General features: G+C 53.7%; 1 protein-coding gene across 2 annotated transcripts in view; it reads right to left on the reverse strand.

The window, feature by feature from the left end:
• SLC39A11 (solute carrier family 39 member 11) overlaps positions 1-24,418 on the reverse strand; it is a 78,249-nt gene that overhangs the window by 15,505 nt on the left and 38,326 nt on the right. For both annotated transcript variants that reach the window (XM_039716317.1, XM_039716316.1), the window contains exons 6-7: positions 19,136-19,306; positions 6,110-6,179 (exon numbers count right to left, since the gene is read on the reverse strand). In XM_039716317.1, coding sequence (XP_039572251.1) covers positions 6,110-6,179; positions 19,136-19,306 — 241 coding nt within the window. The remainder of the gene's footprint in view (positions 1-6,109; positions 6,180-19,135; positions 19,307-24,418) is intronic.

Consider the following 24,418-nt stretch of genomic DNA (forward strand, 5'->3'; position numbering starts at 1 on the left):
TTCAGGATTTGGGAGGAGCAGGTTCGGGATTTGGGAGATGCAGATTCAGGATTTGGGAGGGGCAGGTTCAGGATTTGGGAGATGCAGATTCAGGATTTGGGAGGAGCAGGTTCAGGATTTGGGAGGAGCAGGTTCAGGATTTGGGAGATGCAGATTCAGGATTTGGGAGGGGCAGGTTCAGGATTTGGGAGGAGCAGGTTCAGGAGCAGGAATGCCAGGACTCAGGGATACCAGGATGCCAAGAGGACCAGGAGCCTTCCCTGCCACCAGTTTCAGAATCCCAAGAATTTGGGAGGTGCAGATCTGGGATTTGGGAGGTGCAGATTCAGGTTTGGGAGGATACAGATTCAGGATTTGGGAGGTGCAGATCTGGGATTTGGGAGGTGCAGATTCAGGTTTGGGAGGCTCCTGCATCCCCGTTATCCCTCAGGCTCACACTCTGCTCCCACAGGGGGTGGGATGGGAAGGGGATAACCAGCCCCTCGTGCTGATCTCCAAAGGAAGAGCTGCTGATGGGAAAAGGGCAGGAAAAGAGAGACCAGGGACCCCATTCCCCTTCTGATCCCGGGATCCCAGCCATGAGCTCCTCACGGGAGGGGAGGTGCTGCAGGTGCCAGGGTGGGACCCCCTCCCTGCCACCCCTTGGAGCTTCCCAGCATCCCAGCCCAGGGCACGAGGGCTCAGGATCACCCCAGGGATCCCTGGTGCTGCCTCCATCCTCCAAAGCCATGGAGGGACGTGGAGAAAGGGACACACGGGGGTGTGGCAGCAGCAGGGACCTGGCCTGGTCCCTCTGCTGCTCCATCCAGCCTTGGGAAAGCCACTGGCAAAGGGGAGCAGGGGAGACAGCCCTGCCTGTCCCCTGTGTGTCCCCTGCCTGTCCCCACCATCCCCTGCCTGTCCCCTGCCTGTCCCCTGCTGTCACAGACATATTTTATGAAAAATCCTTTAGCCAGGATCTTTTCTCCTGAGAAGCTTCTCCATGTTTTTGCTGCTTTGGAATGTGATTGGGAGAATTGTTTGCCCAGCATGTGAAATTGTTTTTACTTGATGACCAATGGCAGCCACCGGTGTCGAGGCTGTGAGCAGTCACAAGATTCTCTTGTTCATTCCTCTGCTTTCCTTTCCAGCTTTCTGATGGATCCTTTCTCTCTATTCTTTTTAGTATAGGTTTAGTATAGCATTTTAATGTAATATAATATCATAATAAATCAGCCTTCTGAAACATGGAGTCAAGATTCTCATCTCTTCCCTCGTCCTGGGACCCTCGAACACGACCATACCCTGCGTGTCCCCTGCGTGTCCCCTGTGTGTGCCCTGTGTGTCCCCTGCCTGTCCCCTGTGTGTGCCCTGCCTGTCCCCTGCCTGTCCCCTGCCCGTGCTGCTCCCAGCAGCTCCAGCCCCATCTGGTTCCTGTTCCAGCAGCCACCCAAGGAGGGAGGGAGGGGAAGGATCCCTCCCCCCGGCTCAGAGGAGAACAGGAGGATGCAGAGCAGCTTTTTTAAGCCATGGCTGCCCTTCTCTTTACCTTCCTGCCTGGAAGGCGGCCAGGAGCAGCTCCTGCCTTCCCCATTCCCATCTGGAGGGAACCTTCCCCTCCTGGGCGCTCCCGCCCTGCCCTGGCACTGCCCTGGCACTGCCTCCTCTCCTGCCCCCACAGCACTTTGTCCTGAGCACCCCGTGGAAATTCCCAACGTTCCCAGCCCTGCAGGGAGCGGGGCAGGAGCAGCAGGGCCCCGCAGCCCGAGGGATGGGAGCAGCTCAGCCCCACGGAGAACACCCCAAAAGGGGCACCTGCCACCATCCCAGCTGCCCCAAAGCCCATCCAAACCCCATTCCAGGGATGGGGCAGCCACAGCTTCTCTGGGAATTCCATCCCAGCCCCTCACAGGGAACAGTTCCTTCCCAGTATCCCACCCAACCCTGCCCTCTGGTACTGGGGAGCCGTTCCCATTCCTGTTCCCATTCTCATCACCATCCCCATTCCCATCCCCATTCCCCGGCACAGCCTCTCCGTGGGTTCTCCCCACGGATGAACATCCCGGCCAGGGGCCCTGATCCAGCTGCAGCTCCCGGCGGATCCCGGGCGCAGGAACGGAGCCTGCACACCCGGTGGCAGCAAAGAAACGCGCAGGAGAGGGAATCTCGGGAAGGGCCGGGAGACGGGCGGGAGGGGAATCCCGGGATCCCAGGCAGGATGGGAATCCCGGGATCATGGATGAGCTGGGATGATGGGCAGGAATGAGAATTCTGGGATCCTGGATGCTGGGCAGGGTGGGGAATCCCGGGATCCTGGATGATGGGTAGAATGTGGAATCCCAGGATCCTGGGCAGGAATGAGAATCCCGGGATCCTGGGCAGGGTGGGGAATCCCGGGATCCTGGAAGAGCTGGGATGATGGGCAGGATGGGAATCCAGGACCCTGAGCAGGATGGGAATCCCGGGATCCTGGGCAGGGTGGGGAATCCCGGGATCATGGATGAGCTGGGATGATGGGCAGGAATGAGAATTCTGGGATCCTGGATGCTGGGCAGGGTGGGGAATCCCGGGATCCTGGAAGAGCTGGGATGATGGGCAGGATGGGAATCCAGGACCCTGAGCAGGATGGGAATCCCAGGTAACTGGTTTGGGACCTCAAACATCAAAACCAAGCAGGATGGAGAATCCCAGGATCCGGAGCAGGACAGGAATCCCAGGATCCTGGGCAGGATGGGAATCCCAGGACCCTGAGCAGGATGGGAATCCCAGGACCCTGGGCAGGATGGGAATCCCAGGATCCTGAGCAGGATGGGAATCCCAGGACCCTGGGCAGGATGGGAATCCCAGGACCCTGGGCAGGATGGGAATCCCAGGACCAGAGCAGGATGGGAATCCCAGGACCCTGAGCAGGATGGGAATCCCAAGATCCCAAGCAGGATGGAGAATCCCAGGACCTGGAGCAGGATGGGAATCCTGGACCCTCCCAGAGCCCAGGCATTCCCGGGGTGGCTGGGCTGATCCAGCCCAGCAAAGCTCTGGCTGTGTTAAATGTGGGATTCCCTGCTTCCCAAATTCTCATTTTTGGGGTTTCAGCAAATCCCAGGATGTGCCCCTGGCTGGGATCACCGTGGGGCTGCCCCTGCTCTGCCCACACCGCCTGGAAAATCCCTTGGGGATCCCTGCAAGGTGTCAGGAACTCATCCAAAGGAGATTTTGGGAAGGAACTGCTCCCTGTGAGGGTGGGGAGGCCCAGGTTTGCAGGATGAGCATCCCCAGAGGCTCAGCCCCACCCTGGAGGGAGGAGAAGTGCAATGGAGGAGGGAAACTGAGGCACGGAGCTGCTCCATTAAAATGCTCTTTGAAAGGAATGGATGTGAGGGGGAACCTGACTCCAAGGAGCAATTGTCCCTTGGATGAGTCCAGAGCCAGCACTGCCTCTCACATTAAATACCATTTTATATCAATATATTATATCTGTACCTATATCTATATAGCTATAAAATATCTAGAGATAGTATATATAAAATGTATATAAAACATATAACATAACAATATAATGTAATATAACATAATATAATGTAATATAATGTAATATAATTATATATTCTATCCTATATATATTTATAATATAATTTATTGTATAAATAATTCACAATATATATTTTATATATTTGTGTAATATATAATCTATATAAAAATATATCTATTCCAGCTCTTTTTCAAACCAAGGAGCCCCTCCAACCCTCCTGGAGATTCCCAAGCCATTCCCTGAGCTGACAGTGACAGACGCTGGTGGCAGGCAGGGATTCTGTCCCCTCTGCACTGACTGGATTTGCATTGGGATTTTCCTGCTCCCCTTTCACCTGCCACGATTAATGCCCTGCAAACCCAGAGCCAGCAGCAGCTGCTCCTCCTCAGCTTCCCCACAGCAGCTGAGGGGAAAAAAATCTGCTTTTGTGGCTCTGCTGGCTTTGTGAAAAACCTTTCACTGCCAAGGGGAGGGAACAGGGAGTAAAGCTGGAGTATCCTGCTCTTTTATTGCCAAGGGAACACTGAGTAAAGCTGGAATATCCTGCTCTTTTATTGCCAAGGGGACACTGAGTAAAGCTGGAGTATCCTGCTCTTTCATTGGCAAGGGAACACTGAGTAAAGCTGGAGTATCCTGCTCTTTTATTGCCAGAGTGAGGGGACACTGAGTAAAGCTGGAGGATCCTGCTCCTCTCCTGGGATCTGGGGCACTGCAGGGGGCTGGGATGCGACAGGGATGGGAATGGAAGGTTTGGGATGGGTCTTTGTGGGGCACGGCTTGTGCCCGGCCAGAGAAGGGGCTGGACAGCCTGGAAGGACCCAAAATCAAACTGAATGGACCCAAAATCAGCCTGGAGAGGTCATCAGCCTGGATGGACCCAAAATCTGCCTGGATGGATCCAAAATCAGCCTGGAGAGGTCATCAACCTGGATGGATCCTAAATCAGCCCAGATGGATCTAAAATCTGCCTGGAGAGATCCAAAATCAGCCTGGATGGACCCAAAATCAGCCTGGATGGACCCCACAGCTCCTTCAGCAGGGATCACGGAATGGTTTGGGTTGGAAGGGACCTCAAACATCAACCCAGGGACACCTTCCAAGCTGCTCCAGCCTGGCCTGGGACACTGCAGGGACCCAGGGGCCTCCCCACCCTCACAGGGAGGAACTTCTCCCTAAAACTGATCCCGTTCTCCCCAGGAGCAGGACCAGCAGGTGCAAATTCCAGGGAAAAGCAGAGCACAGGGAGAGCCCGGCAGGGAGGTGCCGTTTGCAGGGCGGCCACCGAGAGGTGCCAGCAGCTCTTGCAAAGCCTCGGCAGCTTCTCCAGCCCAGCTCCAGTTTATTTTTCCCTTCCTTCCGTTTCTCCAGGTTTATTTTTCCCTTTCTCCCGTTCCTTCAGCCCAGACCCAGCTCTGCCAGGGGCAGTGGGTGCTGCCAGCCAGGCTGGGCTCCTGGGGAGAAGCAGCACACATCCTCAGTGCCAAATCCCAGAGTTTGGAGGAGCAGGACACATCCTCAGTGCCCAAATCCCAGAGTTTGGAGGAGCAGGACACATCCTCAGTGCCAAATCCCAGAGTTTGGAGGAGCAGGACACTCCTTCAGTGCCCACATCCCAGAGGTTTTTGGAGGAGCAGTTCACACCCTCGGTGCCCAAATCCCAGAGTTTGGAGGAGCAGCACACATCCTCAGTGCCCAAGTCACAGAATTTGGAGGAGCAGCACACATCCTCAGTGCCCAAATCCCAGAGGTTTTTGGAGGAGCTGGATGATGCCCCCAGGTCCCAGCCGTGCCAGGGAAGCACAGAAGGGTTTTCCTGGGAGCTCTGCCAGGAGCAGGAGTGCCAGGACTCAGGGGTGCCAGGACGCCAAGAGGACCAGGAGCTTCCCTGGCACTGCAGAGCCCGTGGCCCTGCCTGGCAGGAATGGCACACAAAGCCACCAGGTGCTTCCCAGCCGCTGGGGATGCTGCTTTTAGGGAAAATCCCAGATTTCCCTGTGCCAGGGATCCTGCCTGGAACCAGCTCAGGCGGGACAGCAGCAGGAGATGAAGGAATCCTGCAGGGAGCCATGGAGACACCAGGGAAGAGGAGGGTGGAGATTCCACCATTCCTGCTGCCAGCTCCAAGGAAAGGGATTTACCAGGCTGAGATTTCCCTCCTCTCCTCCTGATTTACACATCCCTAGCCTCAGCCCTTCTGCCCTGACAGCACAGCAGCTGCCAGTGCTGAGCTGAGCATCCCCAGGGATGTTTAACAGGAGAAGGGAGGGGATGAACACCCCAAAATCCCTGGGTGCAGCTCCTGGGAGCCAGCAGCACCCACGGGGACACTCAGCTGCCCCTCCCCAGCTCCAGAGATCCCAGAGAGGCAAAACCACGGAGCCTCTGAGGGACCATCAGCACCAGAAACCTTTTCTCACATCTGCCAGCACAGAGTGAGGAAAATGCAGCAGCACCGGGGATTTTTTCCACTCCTTTGCCACCCTTGTGCTTCCAGGCAGGTTCCATCAATCCACGGATCCCCAACCCCCCAGCACGGGCCAAGGTGGGCCAGCCAAGCTCCAAGAGGCAAAGGAACACACAAAAAGCAGGGTCAGGTCTTACCTGGCACTTTGGAATGTGGCAGAGTCGGATTTCCCAACTGCCCCGAAGCCAACTCCCACTGCCAGGCCCTCTGGAAAGCAGGGAAAAACCAGTAAGGACCAGTAAGGTGCAGCCCTGAGGCCAGCCCAGGGGGATCCTGCTCCTTGGAATCCACAATTCCATCCCACACTGCCCACCCTGTTCTCCAGCACGGGGAGAAGGTTCTGGATTGATGAGTGAAGGAGGAGAAAGATCCCAATCCCCAGCAGCTGGAATGGGATTTCACCAAGGAGCCAGCAGTGCCAAACAGCAAAGCTGCTCCAAAAGGCTCAAAAGCTTTTTGGAAGCACCAAAAGCACCAAAAGCTTGGTGGGTTCCAGAAGAACAAAGCCCCAGGAGCTGGAATAAACCAGGATCAGCTGCCAGCAGTGCCCCCTGCCCTCTCCCTGTGCCCCAAAACCACACAACTCCTGTAGGGACAGGCTCCAAAGCACGAGGAAACCCAAATTCTGTGAGGAAATTCCTGCCTTGCAGATTATTGGATATTGTATATTAGCTGTAATATTGTATACTACAGCTAATCCCATCATTTTAAATGCAGTTAATCCCATAAATCCCAAGGAAAACAGCTGAAAAGCCTTCCTAGAAAAAAAAAGCAAACAACTGATTTTCAGAAAGTACCAAAGCCTCTGTATTTTTTCCCCCTTGGTTTAAAATATTCATTTTTGGGGTACAAAATCCCCATTTTTGAGTATAAAATCCCCATTTTGGAGGTTTTAAATCCCCATTTTTGAGTATAAAATCCCCATTTTGGAGGTTTTAAATCCCCATTTTTGAGTATAAAATCCCCATTTTGGAGGTTTTAAATCCCCATTTTTGAGGTATAAAATGCCCATTTTGTGGGTTTAAAAATGCCCATTTTTGGGGTTTTAAATCCCCATTTTTGGGGTATAAAATCCCCATTTTTGGAGTATAAAATTCACATTTTTGGAGCATCAAAACCCCATTTTGGGGGTTCCAAATCCCCATTTTTGAGGTATAAAATGCCCATTTTGTGGGTTTAAAAATGCCCATTTTTGGGGTTTTAAATCCCATTTTTGGAGTATAAAATCCTCATTTTTAAAATATAAAATTCCCATTTTTGGGGTATAAAATCCCCATTTTTGGAGTATAAAATTCACATTTTTGGACTATCAAAACCCCATTTTTGGAGTATCAAAACCCCATTTTGGGGGTTCCAAATCCCCATTTTTGGGGTTCTAAATCCCCATTTCTGGAGTACCAAATCCCCATTTGTTGAGTATAAAATCCTCATTTTTGGAGTATAAAATCCTCATTTTTGAAGTATAAAATCCCCATTTTTGGGGTTTTTTTTGCAGCCTGGTGGCCTCGCTCCCCTCCCAAGGGGTGGGGGGAATGTTCAGAGTTCAGCACCAAATCCAGAGGGATTTCAGAGCCTCCCAGGAGGGGCTCAGGTGAGCATTCCAGCAGGTGGGAAGGGCACCCTGTGCGTGTTTGTGGCCCTGAGAGTTCCCAGTTGCCTTGGAAACGGCAGGAAAAGCAGCAGCACTCCCCGGGAAAACCAAACATTCCCATCCCTGAGCCTCAGTTCCACACCTGGCAGCTCCTCTGAGCCTGGAGCCACGGACAGGGGAAACCAGAGCAGAACCAGCCCTGAAACAGGGTGAGGAGATCCCAAAAATCCCCCAAAATTTGCCCTAAAATCCAAAAAAAATGGCCCAAGATCCCTCAAAAACTGGCATGTGCCACACCTGGGGGTCACCAGGTGTCCCCACTGTCCCCAAATCACCCAGCTGGGACACAGCTCTGCTGAGCCCTGCAGGGTGGGGGTGCCCTGGGGGGCTCAGCAGAACTGGGGCACAAAAATGGAATAAAAATGGAATTTTCTGCCCATGAAACCAGGCCTGGCACTGCTCCTCCCAGAGATCCCTCACCCAGGGGGCAGAATTCAAAGGGAAAAGCCCTTTTTTAGTAATTCCCATTCCAATGGTGTGAGGAACAGAAATGCCTTTTTTTTTTTTGTGAGAAAAGGAGAATTTGGGATGCTAAAAAGCCCCTTTGCAGGAGCAGGACTGAGGGTACCAGCACAGGGAGCTCATCCCAAAAAATCCATCCCGGTGATGGAACACAGCACCAAAGGATCCCAAATCCTGCAGGACCTGCCCATCCCCAGCACAAACAGATCCCAAATCCTGCTCAACAATCCCAAATCCTGCTCAACAATCCCAAATCATGCAGGATCTGCACATCCCACAGCACCAACACTTCCCAAATCCTGCTCAGTGATCCCAAATCCTGCAGGATCTGCCCATCCTACAGCACAGGGACCAACACTTCCTAAATTGTGCAGGATCTGCACATCCCACAGAACAAACACTTCCCAAATCCTGCTCAATGATCCCAAATCCTGCTCAGTGATCCCAAATCCTGCAGGACCTGCCCATCCCACAGCACAAACAGTTCCCAAATCCTGCTCAGTGATCCCAAATTCTGCAGGATCTGCACATCCCACAGCACCAACACTTCCCAAATCTGCTCAGTGATCCCAAATCCTGCTCAGTGATGCTAAATCCTGCTGAGTGATCCCAAATCCTGCAGGACCTGCCCATCCCACAGCACAAACAGTTCCCAAATCCTGCTCAGTGATCCCAAATTCTGCAGGATCTGCACATCCCACAGCACCAACACTTCCCAAATCCTGCTCAGTGATCCCAAATCCTGCTCAGTGATACCAAATCCTTCTCAATGATCCCAAATCCTGCAGGACCTGCACATCCCACAGCACAAACACTTCCCAAATCCTGTTCAGTGATCCCAAATCCTGCAGGACCTGCCCATCCCACAGCACAAACAGATCCCAAATCCTGCTCAATGATCCCAAATCCTTCTCAATGATCCCAAATCCTGCAGGACCTGCCCATCCCACAGCACTGGGACCCCCCCAAGAGCTGCCAGAGCTGGGGGTGTCCCTGTCCCCTCCCAGGGGGGCTCTGGGGCTGCTTCTCCTGCCTCAGCACAGCCAAGGGAAGCTTCTCCAGCTGCCAAGGTCTCATCCATTATTCATCCTGCTCTTGGAAGCCTGCTCAATGATCCCAAATCCTTCTCAATGATCCCAAATCCTGCAGGACCTGCCCATCCCACAGCACTGGGACCCCCCCAAGAGCTGCCAGAGCTGGGGGTGTCCCTGTCCCCTCCCAGGGGGGCTCTGGGGCTGCTTCTCCTGCCTCAGCACAGCCAAGGGAAGCTTCTCCAGCTGCCAAGGTCTCATCCATTATTCATCCTGCTCTTGGAAGAGCTGCTCAGCTCCTGGTGGGAAATTAATCTTGCCATAATGAGGTTTGGATTTCTCCAAGAGTTTAAGCACTGCCACTCAGAGCTTTCTCCCTGAGAGGAAGCCCAGGGCCCTCCAGGAGACATCATTTAGTCATTATTGCTCGAGGATTAGCAGATTCCAGGGATTCTCCAGCTTTGCAGGTTCCCCTCCACCTGAGGGTTTGTGGGCATCCAGGTGGAATTTGGGAGGCAGGAGGAAATCCTGCTCACTCCTAATCCTGGTTTAACCCCTCAGGAGCCAGCCAGCCTCAGCCCCCCCTTTCCTCTCTGCTCCTCCTCCCACAGAAGCAAATCCTCATTTCAACCCTCGGCTCAATTCCACGGGGCTGCAGCAGCTGAACGGAGCTGACAACTCAGCCTCCACATGATTTGAAAGAATTCCACCTGACTTTTAAAGAACTGCACCTGATTTTATAGAATTCCACCTGATTTTAAAGAATTCCACCTGATTTGAAAGAATTCCACCTGATTTTAAAGAACTTCACCTGGTTTTGCAGAATTCCATCTGATTTTTAAAGAACTCCACCTGATTTTATAGAATTCCACTTGATTTTAAAGAATTCCACCTGATTTTATAGAATCCCACCTGACTTTAAAGAACTGCACCTGATTTTAAGGAACTCCACCTGATTTGAAAGAACTCCACCTGATTTTGAAAGAATTCCATCTGATTTTATAGAATTCCACCATATTTGAAAGAACTCCATCTAATTTTAAAGAATTCCACCTGATTTTGAAAGAATTCCACCTGATTTTGAAAGAATTCCACCTGATTTTAAGGAATTCTACCATATTTGAAAGAACTTCACTTGATTTTATAGAATTCCACCTGATTTGAAAGAACTCCACCTGATTTTATAGAATTACATCTGATTTTATATCATTCCACCTGATTTTAATGAATTGCATCTAATTTTATAGAATTACATCTGATTTTAAAGAACTCCACCTGATTTTGAAAGAATTCCACCTGATTTTAAGGAATTCTACCATATTTGAAAGAACTTCACTTGATTTTATAGAATTCCACCTGATTTGAAAGAACTCCACCTGATTTTATAGGATTCCATCTGATTTTTAACAATTAGAGCAACTGCCCAACACCCCAAAACTCCTCCAAGCTGGAAGTGCTGGAAGCAGAAAACTCTTTCCCACCTTACCAAAGCAGAACTGAGCTAAAAGCAGGGCCTGGCCCTGCTGGGACTGAGCTCTCCTGACCCCACAGCACCTGAATCCATCAGAGATATTTAAAGTTTCATTCCCAGCACATCAGTGCTTTCCCAGGCCACTGCTCAGCGAGGTTTAATGTGACAGAGCCGAGATCTGATGGGGACAAGGCAGGGAAGCAGCTCCCACATGCATATTTCAGTGGGATATTTCATTCCAGCTGGTGAAAATCCTGGATTTAATTGCCTTTTGTCACCTTGGTGGCTGCTGCTGCTGACAAAACACCGAGGTGTTATCAGTGCCTGGGCTGGCTGCCTGCAAAGGAGTTGGTGACAGATGAGCTGGTGACAGGGGGACATCAGAGACGCCCCTGTCCCCTCCTTACCAGCCTGAGGAAAAATCCCCACCCTGGAAAACAAGGAATTTCCTCCAGCTGCAGGGGAGCCCTGGGGGAGCCAAACACAGCCTGAGAGCAGCAGCCAGGGCTGGGGATGTCACCTGAGCCCTGGGGATGTCACCTGTGTCCCTCACTGAGAGCATCACCCAAACCTGGGGATGTCACCTGCATCCTTCACCAAAAAATGTCACCTGTGTCCTGCACCTGAGGGCATCACCCAAACCTGGGGATGTCACCTTGAGCCCCTGGGGGTGTCCCCTGTGTCCCTCACTGAGAACAGCAACCAAAACTAGGGATGTCACCTGCATCATTCACCTCAGAGTGTCACCTGAGCCCTGGGGATGTCACCAGTGTCCCTCACTGAGAACAGCAGCCATGGCTGGGGATGTCACCCACCCCTGGGGATGTCACCTGGGAATCACCTGGGCATCCCACATGGCTGGGGATGTCACCTGGGGATGTCACCCAGCCCTGGGGATGTCCCCCGTGTCCCTCTCCCTCCCTGCTCCTCATCCCCAGGACTCCAGCGAGGTTTCCCTCCACAGGGGATGGAAATGTCCCAGCCCTGCTGGTGACAATTAAAACGAGGTGACAATTAACGAGCCATTAACCACGGCTCAAGGGGTCCTCTCCCAGCTCCTGCAGCGCCGTGGAACGTTCTGGAAGGAGCTCCCGGCTCTGCCTCCATCCCCTCCTCCCCCTCCCCGGCTCCCTCTGGAATTCCCCGGGAGCTGCAGCCCCGGGGCCAATCCCAGCTGGATTTTCTCTCCAGAAGAAGGCTGGGAAGAACTCAGGGCTGTCCCAGTGTCCATCCTTCCATCCCTGTGAGCAGCCCGGGCCGGCAGGCTGCTCCACTGCCTGCAATCCCATGGAATTGCTGCCCCACCTCTCCCTGCAGCAGCAGCATCCCTTACCTGCATCTTCCCGGGGATGAAGGCTGCAGGGAAGCCTTTTCCTCCTTTTCCTCGCTAAAAATGACCCTTCCAGCAGGACTGGGGGTGCCCCAGGTGCCCAGGAAGAGGCAGGAGCAGGCAGGGATGCTGGAATTCCAGGAAGAGGCATCACCCAGACGAGGCACAGATTAATGGGTGCAGCCAAACTGGCTCCTGTTCTCACGCCCTGCTGAGCCCCAGCAGGTTCCCAAATCCTCATTAAAGTCAACAATTGGAAAACAGCCTCAATTTCAACAGCCCCACGGAAAAAAAAAATAAAACATCATCATTCCAAATGAATGTTCCCAGCCTCTGAATGGAGCTGGGAGAATATTCATATCAATAATCAGAGCTGCTCATAATTGAGATGCAATCTGGCACTCATTGTCCTTCCCTCGGGAGGCTGAGCCCTGTCCCGGGAGGGGGAATCCAATCAATTTTTGCTAATGACAAAGCAAGCAGCCTGGAAATCACCTCCCTTCCCAGGAACTCCAATCTGCCAGCACAGCACGGAGCCTCTGCTGTGCACAGCCCCCTCCCTTCAGCCCAGGAGCTGCTCCACAGCCTCTGCCTTCACCCCCAAGCCCAAGATCTGCCCCCTCAGTTCACCCCTAACCCCATCTTCACCCCAGGATCTTCTCCACAGCCCCTCCCCTTCATCCCCAAACCCACCTTCACCCTTAACCCCACCTTCACCCCAGGATCTGCTCCACAGCCCCCTCAGTTCACCCCTAACCCCATCTTCACCCCAGGATCTTCTCCACAGCCCCTCCCCTTCATCCCCAAACCCACCTTCACCCCAGGATTTGCTCCACAGCCTCTCCCTTCACCCCCAAGCCCAGGATCTGCTCCACAGCCCCCTCAGTTCACCCCTAACCCCACCTTTCTGCTCCACCTCGGGAAGGAGCAGCCCTTGGCACAGGGGATGGGCCCTGCCTGACCCTTGTGGGGCTGCACTGAGGTTTAAAAAGCTGCAGCGTCCAGAATTGCAGCTGGGAAGAGTTGGGAACCAGCAGCACTGAGGGAGCTCAGCTGGGAGGTGTGAAACCCCAAGGGTCAGGTATAAACCCCAGGGGTGAGGTATAAACCCCACAGATCAGGCACAAACCCCATGAGTCAGATAAAAACCCCATGGATCTGGTACAAACCCTGTGGATCAGGTAAAAAACCCATGGGTGAGGGGTACAAACCCCTCTGAGTGCTGAGGGAGCTCAGCTGGGAGGTGTGAAACCCCAAGGGTCAGGTACAAACCCCACAGATCAGGTACAAACCCCATGGGTCAGATAAAAAACCCATGGATCAGATATAAACCCCATGGATCAGATAAAAACCCCACAGTCAGGTACAAACCCCTCTGAGGAGCTCCCTGCTCACTGGTGGGAAGATTCCTGCAGTTTTGGACAACACCAACACCTGCATCATCACCTGCACCCACAGCTGCACCCTCACCTGCCTGAGGAGAAGGTGCCCAGCCCAGCCCAGCTCTGTGTCCCTCACTCTGGGCTTGCCATGGGAGCTCCTGGAAGCTGGAGGGTTGTGGAATGTTCCTTCTGTGGAATGTTCAGCAGCCCTGATTTCAATGTTTTCCTTCTTTTTCACCATGCTTCTGCCTACCTGACTTTATTTTCCTATTTTCCCTCTCAGATCCTGCTTCCTTTGTGTCATTCTTTTGCCATTTTCCCTCTTTTTCACTAGGATCCTGCCTTTTTTTGTGTCATTTTCCTATTTTCCCTCTTTTTCACTAGGAGCCTGCTTCCCTTGCATCACTATTTTCCCATTTTCCCTTTTTTTCACTAGGATCCTGTCCCCTTTGAGTCACTATATTCCTATTTTCCCACTTTTTCACTACTTCCTTGCTTCCTTTGCATCACTGTTTTCCCATTTTCCCTCTTTTTCACTCGGATCCTGCTTCCTTTGTGTCACTATATTCCTATTTTCCCAGGATCCTGCTTCCTTTGTGTCCCTATATTCCCATTTTCCCTCTTTTTCACTAGGATCCTGCTTCCCTTATTTAACTATTTTCACACTTTTCCACTAGATTCCCACTCCCCTTATTTCACAACACTTTCCCCCTCTGTTCCTGCCTCCTGGCAAGCCAAAATGCACCAGTGAGCATTTCCAGCACCAGCTAAAATCAGCATCACAGACAGCTCCAGTGGAATTTTCCCCTGACCTTCCCCAGCCCAGGTGACACAGCAGGGACACTGAACTGCCTAAAACTGGGAGAAACCATTAAAAAAACCCCCAGCATCCAGGTCCAGCTGGATCCCAGGGATGCTCCCACAGAGCTCAGGCTGAAATCAGGGGGACATTTCCAGCCCTGGGGCAGCCTCCCCTCTGTCCCCCCATCCCCTGGGGTCACACGTGGAGGTGGCACCCGGATGGGCAGGAGGTCTGGGGCCTCTCCTGGAGCAGCCTGAAGGCAGGCAGCAGGGCTGGGAGCAGGGCAGAGCCCCCCGGAGCCCCCAGGAGCCCCCAGGAGCCCCCCAGGTCCAGCCCTGGTGGCCCCGGGTCCCCTGGCCTGCCCTCCCCTCCCCAGCACAAAGGGAAGGCTGCTGAGCTCACACCTCTCTAATTGTTATTTGTGATACAGCAGTAACATTTTAATTAATCTGAAGTCTTCAGCCTAACAGCCACCCAAGGTACAAAGCTAAACCAGAATAAACAGGGCTTGATTAAATACATAATTAATGTTCTGCTAAAGCTGGCATATATGAATATTAATTAGCAGCAAGAGTCTGCAGTTTGGCATCTCCTGTCACGATCAATTTATCCTTTCCATTGGCATTCCCAGCTTTGGAAGGAATGCTCCAACCTTTCCTCCAAACTCTCGGGGCTGTGGCAGCCTGGGCTGGGGGTTCCACCCCTCCCCTGCACGAGGAGCTGCAAACAGAGACAGAGGCACTGCCAGCCCAGCCCCAGAGAGGCTCCAAGTGCCCCAAACAATTCCCTGCTGGCCATAAAAGGGGAGCTCATCCCCCACCAGCACGGGAGGAGAACAGGGATGGAGCTTGGCGCAGCAGGCAGGGGAAACTGAGGCAGGGTTTGGGGAGGGAGGGTTCAGAGCAGCTCCAGCCCAGCAGGGTGAGCGTGGATCCCTCCCAGGGATGTGGAGCACGGGAAGGACAGAAATCCCTCGGGAATGAGCTCGGTGGGAGTGCAGGGAGCTCCCGGGGAGGCAGAGGGAGCACCAGAGCCAGGAGCTGCTCCGGAGGCAGCTGGAGAGGAGCAGGCTCTGGAAGGAGCCCACGGAGCCCTTTCAGCACTTCTGAAGCACTCATAAAAGCTGATTTTCCTTAGAAGAGCTTGTAAAAAAGATGGAGAGTGGCTTTTTACACAGGCAGCTCGTGATAGGACAAGGGGGAATGGTTGGGAAGGGAAAGAGGGAAGATTTCCATGAAATGTTAGGAATCGGTTGTTCCCTGTGAGGCTGGGGAGGCCTGGGAGGGATTGCCCAGAGCAGCTGTGGCTGCTCCATCCCTGGAGGTGTCCAGGACACCCAGGGACAGTGGGAGGTGTCCTGCCCTTGGCAGGGGTGGCACTGGATGAGCCCTGAGGTCCTTTCCCACCCAAACCATTCCAGGACTCCCTGAGGAGCAGGAATGATGTTCCCAGGGCTGCAGCACCCCCAGCACCATCCACCCTCCCCGGCACCAGGAGTGCTCCCCGTGCTGATTTCAATTAAATTTCACTTCATTCACCCCCGTGCCAGCCTTTCCCCTGGCAGGGCTGCTGACTGAGGCAGAGATTCCTGCTTTTCCAAACGCTGCCTGCAGCAGGCACTGCTGCTGCTCCCTCTGGGAGAGCAGAAGGAATTCAGAGCCCCAAACCGCTGCTCACCTGATTGCATCACAGCCTGAATTATTTATCCCCAGCCTGAATTATTTCTCTGTGCCCTGTGGGGAGGGCTCTGCAGCACCAGGGCTCAGCTCCAGCCTCTGCTTTGGGACCTGGAGGTGGCTTTGGCCAAACCCCAGGGAAAGGAGGGTGTGGGGCAGGGCTGAGTGGCCCCAGTGTCACCAGCACTGGGGGAGAGCAGGGGGGGATTTGGGGGCTGGAGCTCAGCAGGGACAGGGGCAGCACTGAGCTGAGCCCAGCAGGGCCTGAGCCCCACTCTCACCCTCTCTGGGGTGAAGCTTTGGTGTTGTGGCCTTGGAGATGCAAGGGAGAGTTTGAAAGCCTCTGTCACCATCCAGAGGTGGCTTTGTGCTCCTGGAGGAGCAGCTCAGTGTCTCAGGGCCATGTCAGCACCAAGCTCCTGCCACGGGTGACAGTCTGGTCACCCCTCTGCAGAACTTTCTCCCTTGGCAGGAATCAGGGAGGTGCCACCTGCCTCTTCACTCCTGACACCTCCTTTGAGGGATGAAATCCAATTCCACTTCACCCAGTGCAGACATTTCTCCTTTTTCTTGGAGTCTGTGGCTCATTTAAAGCTCCCTCCTCACCTTTCCTGCCAGGCACCTTCCTCTCCCAGCACCACCTGGAGCTGAACCACAGCACCCAAATTATCCCCCTGGCATTAATTAAAAAAAGAAGCATGAGGAGGGAGAAATGTTTTGCTGCTGCTGACAAACTGGAGCAGGTTAATGCCCAGGAACAGCTCGTGCTGGTGATGCAAGAAGAGCAGCAAATCATTAACTCCCAGCTCCTTATCAGGATAAGCCAGCCCCAGGCAGCTGCCAGCCCCAGAGGGCACCAGGAGCACCCAAAGGTGCCCACAGCCAGCTGGAAGGAGGAAATTCCCACTCCAGGAGCAGCAGGAGGCTGGAAGGGCTGGAGGAGGGAGCAGCCAGGAGCTCTGTGTGTGTTCCCTTGGATTCTCTCACTGCCAGGGAATTACACACAGGACATCCCTGGTGGATTGAGGATGGGTGTCCTGGCACTGGATAAAGTCACTCTCAAAGTCACCAGGCACAAAATGACACGTGAGGGACCAAAGGAGCCCCGAGCCCAGCAGCTCCACCCTGCCAATACCAATGAAACGTGGCCTTTCCCCAAAACCTTCATGGTTCCTTCCCAAATTTACAGGGCCAGAAGCTTTTCCCTGCACTCACCCAGCCTGCAGAGAAGGGAGAAAGGAAAAGTGAGGGAAGGAGAGGAGGAGGAGGGAGGGAGAAGAAACCAGGAGGAATGCCCTGGAAAAGGCTGCCTTATTTTACTTCCAACATCCCCAAGAATTGCAAAGCAGCTGAACATCCCAAACTGATCTCCCCATCCTCTGACCTCCTCTGTCAGCCCCACAAAGCCCAGCCTGGCAGGACTCAGCCCTCCAGGACCTGCAGAGCTCCACAACTTCCCACCCATTATCCAAATCCATGCCTTGCCTGAGGAAACAAACCCCAAGTGCAGCTTCTCCTGCAGTCTGATCACACTGGGAGGCTGAGGGGAGCAGGGTTTGTCACTTTTCCCATCCTGAGGAAATGAAGCCCAAGAGCAGATTCTCCTGCAGATTCATCACACAGAGAGGGTAGAAGGAGCAGGGTTGTCACCTTTCCCCATCCACCTGTGCCTGAGAAATAAACCCCAAGTGCAGCTTCTCTTCCAGAGACTGATCACACAGAGAGGCTGAAGGGAGCAGTTTGTCACTGTTCCCAATCCACCCTTGCCTCAGGAAATAAACCTCAACTCTTCTCCTGCAGAGTCTGATCTGACAGAGAGAGAGTAAAAGGAGCAGAGTTTGTCACCTTTCCTCATCCATCTTTGCCTGAGGAAATAAACCCCAAGTGCAGCTTCTCCTGCAGTCTGATCACACTGAGAGAGGCTAAAGGGAGCAGGGTTTGTCACCCTTCCCAACCCATCTCTGCCTGCGGAAATAAATCCCAACTGCAGCTTCTCTTCCAGAGACTGATCACACTGAGAGAGGGGAAAGGGATCAGGGTGTGTCACCTCTCCCCATCCATCTTTGCCTGAGAAATAAACCCCAACTGCACATTCCCCTGTAGAGACTGATCACACAGAGAGAGGGTAAAGGCAGCAGGGTTTGTCACCTTTCCCAGTGCACCCTTGCTTCAGCAGAGACTGGTCACACAGAGAGGCTGAAGGGAGCAGGGTTTGTCACCCTTCCCAATCCACCTGTGCCTGAGAAATAAACCCCAAGTGCAGCTTCTCCTGCAGAGTCTGATCACACTGAGAGAGGGTAAAGGCAGCAGGGTTTGTCACCTTTCCCAGTGCACCCTTGCTTCAGGAAATAAACCCCAAGTGCAGCTTCTCCTGCAGTCTGATCACACAGAGAGGGTAAAGGCAGCAGGTTTGTCACCCTTCCCAATCCACCTTTTCCTGAGGAAATGAACCCCAAGTGCAGCTTTTCCTGCAGATTCCCCTGCAGAGACTGATCACACAGGCTGAAGAGGAGCAGAGTTTGTCACCTTTCCCCATCCACCTGTGCCTGAGAAATAAACCCCAACTGCAGATTCTCCTGCAGAGACTGATCACACAGAGAGGCTAAAGGGGAGCAGGGTTTGTCACCTTTCCTCATATATGTTTGCCTGAGGAAACAAACCCCAAGTGCAGCTTCTCCTGCAGTTTGATCACACAGGGAGGCTGAAGGCAGCAGGGTTTGTCACCTTTCCCCATCCACCTGTGCCTGAGAAATAAACCCCAACTGCATATTCTCCTCTCACACAGAGAGAGGGTAAAGGCAGCAGGGTTTGTCACCTTTCCTCATCCATCTTTGCCTGAGGCAATGAACCCCAAGTGCAGCTTCTCCTGCAGTTCCCCTGCAGAGACTGATCACACAGGCTAAAGGGGAGCAGGGTTTGTCACCCTTCCCAATCCACCTGTGCCTGAGGAAATAAACCCCAACTGCAGATTCCCCTGCAGTGACTGATCACACAGAGAGACTAAAGGGGAGCAGGGTTTGTCACCTTTCCTCATCCACCTGTGCCTGAGAAATAAACCCTAACAGCAGATTCTCCTCGCTCACAGAGAGGCTGGAGGGAGCAGGGTTTGTCACCTCTCCCCACCCACCCTCGGGAGTCACAGTTCCCACCCACGCTGGGCTGGCACCAGGCAGGCTGCAGCTGCTCCAGGCTCCCCGCAGCCCCCTCCCCACGGTTCTGCTGCTGCCAAGGCCTCACGTGGCTCAGCCCCACCAAATCTGGCACGGGATCCCGGCCAAAGGCGCCCACTCAGCGAGTGCCATCTGCCAGGGGACAGATCTGCACGGGATGGGCTGCCTGGGGGCAGGGATGGGCTCACCTGGGATGTTGTGGATGGTGATAGCCAGGATCATCAGCAAAATCCTCCTCCAGCTGCTGCTCCTGGCCAGGGGGGCTCCGTCCTGGGGTGCCAGGAATGCTGGGGGGCTCTCGGGCACGGGGGGCCCTGCTCCTCTCCTCCTCTGGTAGGGCTCCCCGTTCTCAGCCTTGTCTGGGGACAGAAAACAGCGGGGTCAGCAAAGGAGGGGACAGAAAACACCTGGGTCAGCTGAGGAGGGGACAGAAAACACCGGGGTCAGCTGAGGAGGGGACAGAAAACACCAGGGTCAGCCATGGTGGGCACAGCTGGGCAGCTCCTGCCCCCCTTCCCAGAAGGAAGAAGCAAAGAAAAGGAATAAAACCAACCAGAGCAGGGTGTTCCCCACACTGCAGAGCTCAGGGAGACCCCAAGATTCTGCCTCCTCCTGCTCCTCCTGCAGGGATCTGCTCCTGGTCCCACCCAGAAAGCTCCAGCCTGGCTGGGCCAAGCTCTGGGGCTGATGAGGGTGATGAGGGGGATGGGGGCAGAGCTGCTGAGCCCCACAGTGAGACCTTGCCCCCATCCCAAACCTGGCAGGGCTGCAGTTCCATTGCGGTTGCTGATGAAGGAAAATCCCCAAAACATCCCAAAACAGCTGCTTTTCACCATTATTTCTTCCACTACCAAAGCCATTTGTCCTTTGGATCCCTGGGTGACTCCAGGCTCCCCCAAACCTCTGCTCCCAGCAGGAATGGTGCTCTCAGCTCTCTTCCCATCAGTTCTTTGGAACCAAACCCCAAAAACCTGAGCCCAAATCCAGCTGGGAGGGGTGGAAGGATCCAGGCAAAGCCCACCCAGCACCTTCAGCACGAGCAGGGCAAGGAATGAGGAGCTCAGCTCCCTCAGCCTCCCCCAGCCACAGCTTCCAATCCAAGATCTGAAACTCAGAAATCCCTCTGGAATTATCAAATTCTCCCTCCTGCTCCTTGAGCCCCCAGCTCCAAGGTTTTTTGTCTGGGCAGTGCAGGGAGCTGTCTGAAATGACTCTGATGGGATGCCAGTGCTGCCCTGGCACATCACACATCCCAGTGTGTGATTCCAGAGCCAATGAAGGACCTGAGCACCACGGGGCTGCTGCAAATCCAGGGATGTCACCTTGGGAAAGCAGAGGTGTCACCAGCACTGCTCATCATGCCAGCTGTGACGCAAAACCAGACACCTGCAGCTTCCCAAAACAGCCACACAGGGAGCACAAGCAAGAACTGAAGGTGTTGTCACAGAACCATCCAGTTTGGAATTCTCACAGAACCATCCAGCTTGGAATTCTCACAGACCCATCCAGCCTGGAATTCTCACAGAACCATCCAGCTTGGAAAAGCCCTCCAGGATCATCGAGCCCAACCCGTGCTCAATCCCCCCCTTGTCCCCAGAGCACTGAGTCGTTCCTCGGCCACTTCCAGGGTGGTGACACCTCCCTGAGCAGCCCCTTCCATCACCTGCCCACCTTTCCCAGGAGGAAATTCCAGCCTGAGCCTCCCTGGGCACAGCTGAGGCCACATCCCCTGGATTTTTGGTGCCACAAAGCAGGTGAGAGCCACACGTCCCCCTGGGCAGCAGCAGCTGCATTCCCTGGTGTCACAGGTGCCAGCAGCACCCCTGGCTGGCCCCAGCACAGAGCCACTGTCACCATCACTCTGCAAACACAGCAAGATGCTGCCCAGGCAAATATTGTCCTTGTCACTGGCCACTCGGAGCTGGCTGTGACATTTGGTGGCAGAGCCTCAGCTCTGCTCCAGCCCACGGGGACAAGGATAAATATTTTGTTTGAAGCATGACAAGGACAAACAGATCCCAGGGAGCAGCCTGGCCAAGGCACTGTGGGAATGCTGGCACGGGGAGCCCTGGCAGAGGGGCAGCCAAGGCTGTGCCACCTCGGGATGGAATTCCCCGCTCCTGGCACGGCTCTGGCTTCATTTAATTGCTTGGCACGCGTCCCCTGTCCTCACAAACAGCCCCATCCTGAGCTGCCCTGCCCAGGCTGACCCACAGAACACGCTGTGGGGTCACCAAAGCCCTGTGGGGCTGCAGCTGCCAGGGACAGCAGAGGGGCAGGAACCCCCCTGGGGCACCAGGGAGGGGACAAAGGGCAGACAAGAATTACCTACAAGTGACAAAACCCCACAGAGATCCAAGTGTTCCATAAAACACCGCAGCAGCCAGGGCAGATTTCCACAGAATCACGGAATGGTTTGGGGGGAAGGGACCTCAAAGCTCACCCAGTGTCACCCCTGCCATGGGGACAGGATGAGCAGCTCAGTTCTCGCTCTCCATAATTCCTCTCCTTCTTTCCTCCTGGCATTCCCACTACCCACAGTCACCTGCTGCTCCTTTCATTCCAAAAGGACACGGTGCCTTCAGCAGAAAAACTCTCCTTGCACATTAATTAAATTAATTTAAAAATAAATTAATAAAAGCATTAAATCCCAGAGGTTTAAGCAGAGATGGAAGTGCCCAGTGGAGCAGTGCCCATAATTATGGAATGGTTTGGGTGGGAAGGGACCTCAAAGCCCTTCCAGTGCCGCAGGGACACCTCCCACTGTCCCAGGCTGCTCCAGCCTGGCCTTGGGCACTTCCAGGGATCCAGGGGCAGCCACAGCTGCTCTGGGAATTCTTTTCCAGGGCCTCCCCACCCTCCCAGGCAGGAATTCCATCCCAATATCCCATCTAATCCTCCTCCCTTTCAGTTTGAAGCCAACCAAGGAAAGCGAAAGCCCAGCCCAGCTCTGTCACTTCACTGCCACCTCCTCAGGTGCTCAGTCCCAGCTCACTTCTATCAGACACCTCATTAATGACTGTTTTATATTTTACATATTACTTTTCATTAGTCTGCTTGGTTCTGTTGGGGGAAAAATAATAAAAAATTGCCTTTTCCAAAGAGATCTGAAGCCCCTCCAAGTCCAGTGGTGACAAAGGATGGGGGGATGCCACGGGGGTGAGGAAACAGGGAAAACCTGTGGGAATGGAGAAGAACTGGTGCAGCTTTTCCAGGGGAAGGGCTGAGGAGGGGCTTGGGGGGGTTGAACACAAAATCACCTCTCCTGTAAACGATCCCTGGATTAGCCAGGGATAAAGGCAGCAGCACCAAAAGCAGGGAGACAATCCCGGCATCGTTTTCAGAGCAGTGTCACACACAGAGCCGGCTCAGGGGATGAGCTCGACTTCCAAGTGCTGCTGGAACAGAGGATAAAAAGGAAAGGATAATTACAGAGCAGCGATGCCACCACTGCCAGCTCGGGAGGGACCGGGACAGGCAGGAGCATTCCCAGCTGGAAACGCGGGGCTGCGGGAACAAAACAGTCATTAGGGATAAGCACGGGCTTGGCTGGCAGTCAGCAAAGCCTCAATGGCAAATTGGAGAGGAGATAAGAGCAGAACAAGGGCTGGGCTGTAAAGAAGAGCTGACACCACAGACAGGCTGCTCCCACAGCCGTGCCAAGACAATTAGGTGGCAAATAACTCTCCGTGCCACAGACATTATTTTAAATCTTGTTCACAAAAAGTCCTTTAGATATTCCACTCGATTTATCATTATTGAATTTCTTAGTAAAGCTGCGGGGCAAAGATTCTGCCAAAAGTTTAATTACATATGTGCAGCCTGCTGCATTTTTCATATCCTCTGCAGCCAGCACTGGAGAAAAGATAAATGGCTTTGAGCGTGGCTTAAACTGCTGCTGAAGTGAAAAAAACGACTGGCTCCTTATCAGCATGTGAAATGGCTTTTTATTTTTGATTATTCCTTAATGAAAACTGTTTGCATTAGCCGTGAGCTCAGCTCTGGTGCACAAACAGAACCAGGCTCTGTTGACTCTGGGCTCCAAACCCTGCTCCTGCACTCCCTCAGCTCCCAAATCCACGTGGAGCTCTCCAGTTCTCCAGAGCCTTTCTCCTCCTCCCACTTAGGCATGGCTTTAATCTGTCCTAAGTCCTGGAGCTCAGAGTGCTCCGGGCTCTGGGGCTGCCCAAACTCCCCCTGGCACAGCCTTGGAGCCCACGCAGCCCCTGAAGGGGTTTAGGACCAGTTTTAGTCCCAGTTTAGCTCCAGAACCCCTGCAGACAGCCCCCTGAAGGGGTTTAGGACCAGTTTTAGTCCCAGTTTAGCTCCAGAACCCTTGCAGACAGCCTGGGGGGCAGGAGGGGCTGGTCCCCTCTGGCACAGGCTCCTTCTCCAGGCAGCAGCCCAACATCTCCTCACTCCAGGCTGGAAGAAACTCACTGAGGACAATCTGGAGCTTCCCTCGGCTGGAGATGCTGGAAGGAAAACCCTTCCCAGCTCCTCCACCTTTCCCCCACCCACTTCCCCATCCAAGCCTTCCAGCGAGGCTCAGGAGAGATCTCCAAGCTTAGGGATCCAGGAATTCTTCCTCCAGCTGAACTTCCAAGGGCTGAGCTGGTTCCCCTGCTGAGATTTGACAGCTCCCATCTCTCAGGTGTGGGAGAAGGGGAGGAGAGGCAGTGCCAAGCACGGATGCACCACAGCCTTATTAAAATCCCTAATTAACTGCTGCTCGCTGGCTGATCGTGGACATTATTTGGTGTTGATGAATATGGGGAAGGCAGAAAAGCCTCAAATGTTCTTCTGTTGTGTAATTCCAACTCCAAGCACAGGTAACACCTGGAGGGAGCAGCAGAGCAGCAAAAAAGCTGCTCCAAATTGCTCTCCAAGCCCCACAACACCCCTTATTCCCTGCAGCTGGAATTCTGGATTATTGCTGTGCCAGGAAAAGCAGGGGAGTTGAACAGCTTGGACTGACCCTTGTCTGGGCATGGGGAAGGGGAGAAGGAACAACTTCCCAAAAAAAATTTCAATGCCAGGAGCTGACATCCCTTCCGCAGGAACACAAAGGAGCTGCAGTGAAATCCTCACCCTCAAAGGCTGAGATAAATCAGAATCACTTGGAAAAGCTCTCCGATTCCCACAGGCTCCATCAGACAATCCCAGCTCCTCTCCACAAACCCTGGCTGCTCCATTAGCTCGGAGCAGATGGAGGGAATGGGTCCCTTGTTTGGCATCCATCCATCCATCCCCCTGGGCTCCAGGCAGGGGAATCATCCCCAGGGACCCCCAGAGACCCCGGATGGGGATCCCAGGGGAATCACCCGGGAAGGAGCATCCCACACCCAAAGGCTGAGGGAGCCTCAGCAGCTTTCCCTGCTTTTCAAAAGATTTTTCCCTGAGCCCACCCCTCTCTCCAGCCTCTCCTTTTCCTGCTTTTTTGGCCCATTGCAAGCCCCAGATGAGAAACT

This window comes from Passer montanus, unplaced genomic scaffold (assembly GCF_014805655.1).
Source record: "Passer montanus isolate IOZ18808 unplaced genomic scaffold, ASM1480565v1 scaffold35, whole genome shotgun sequence".
NCBI lineage: Eukaryota > Metazoa > Chordata > Aves > Passeriformes > Passeridae > Passer > Passer montanus.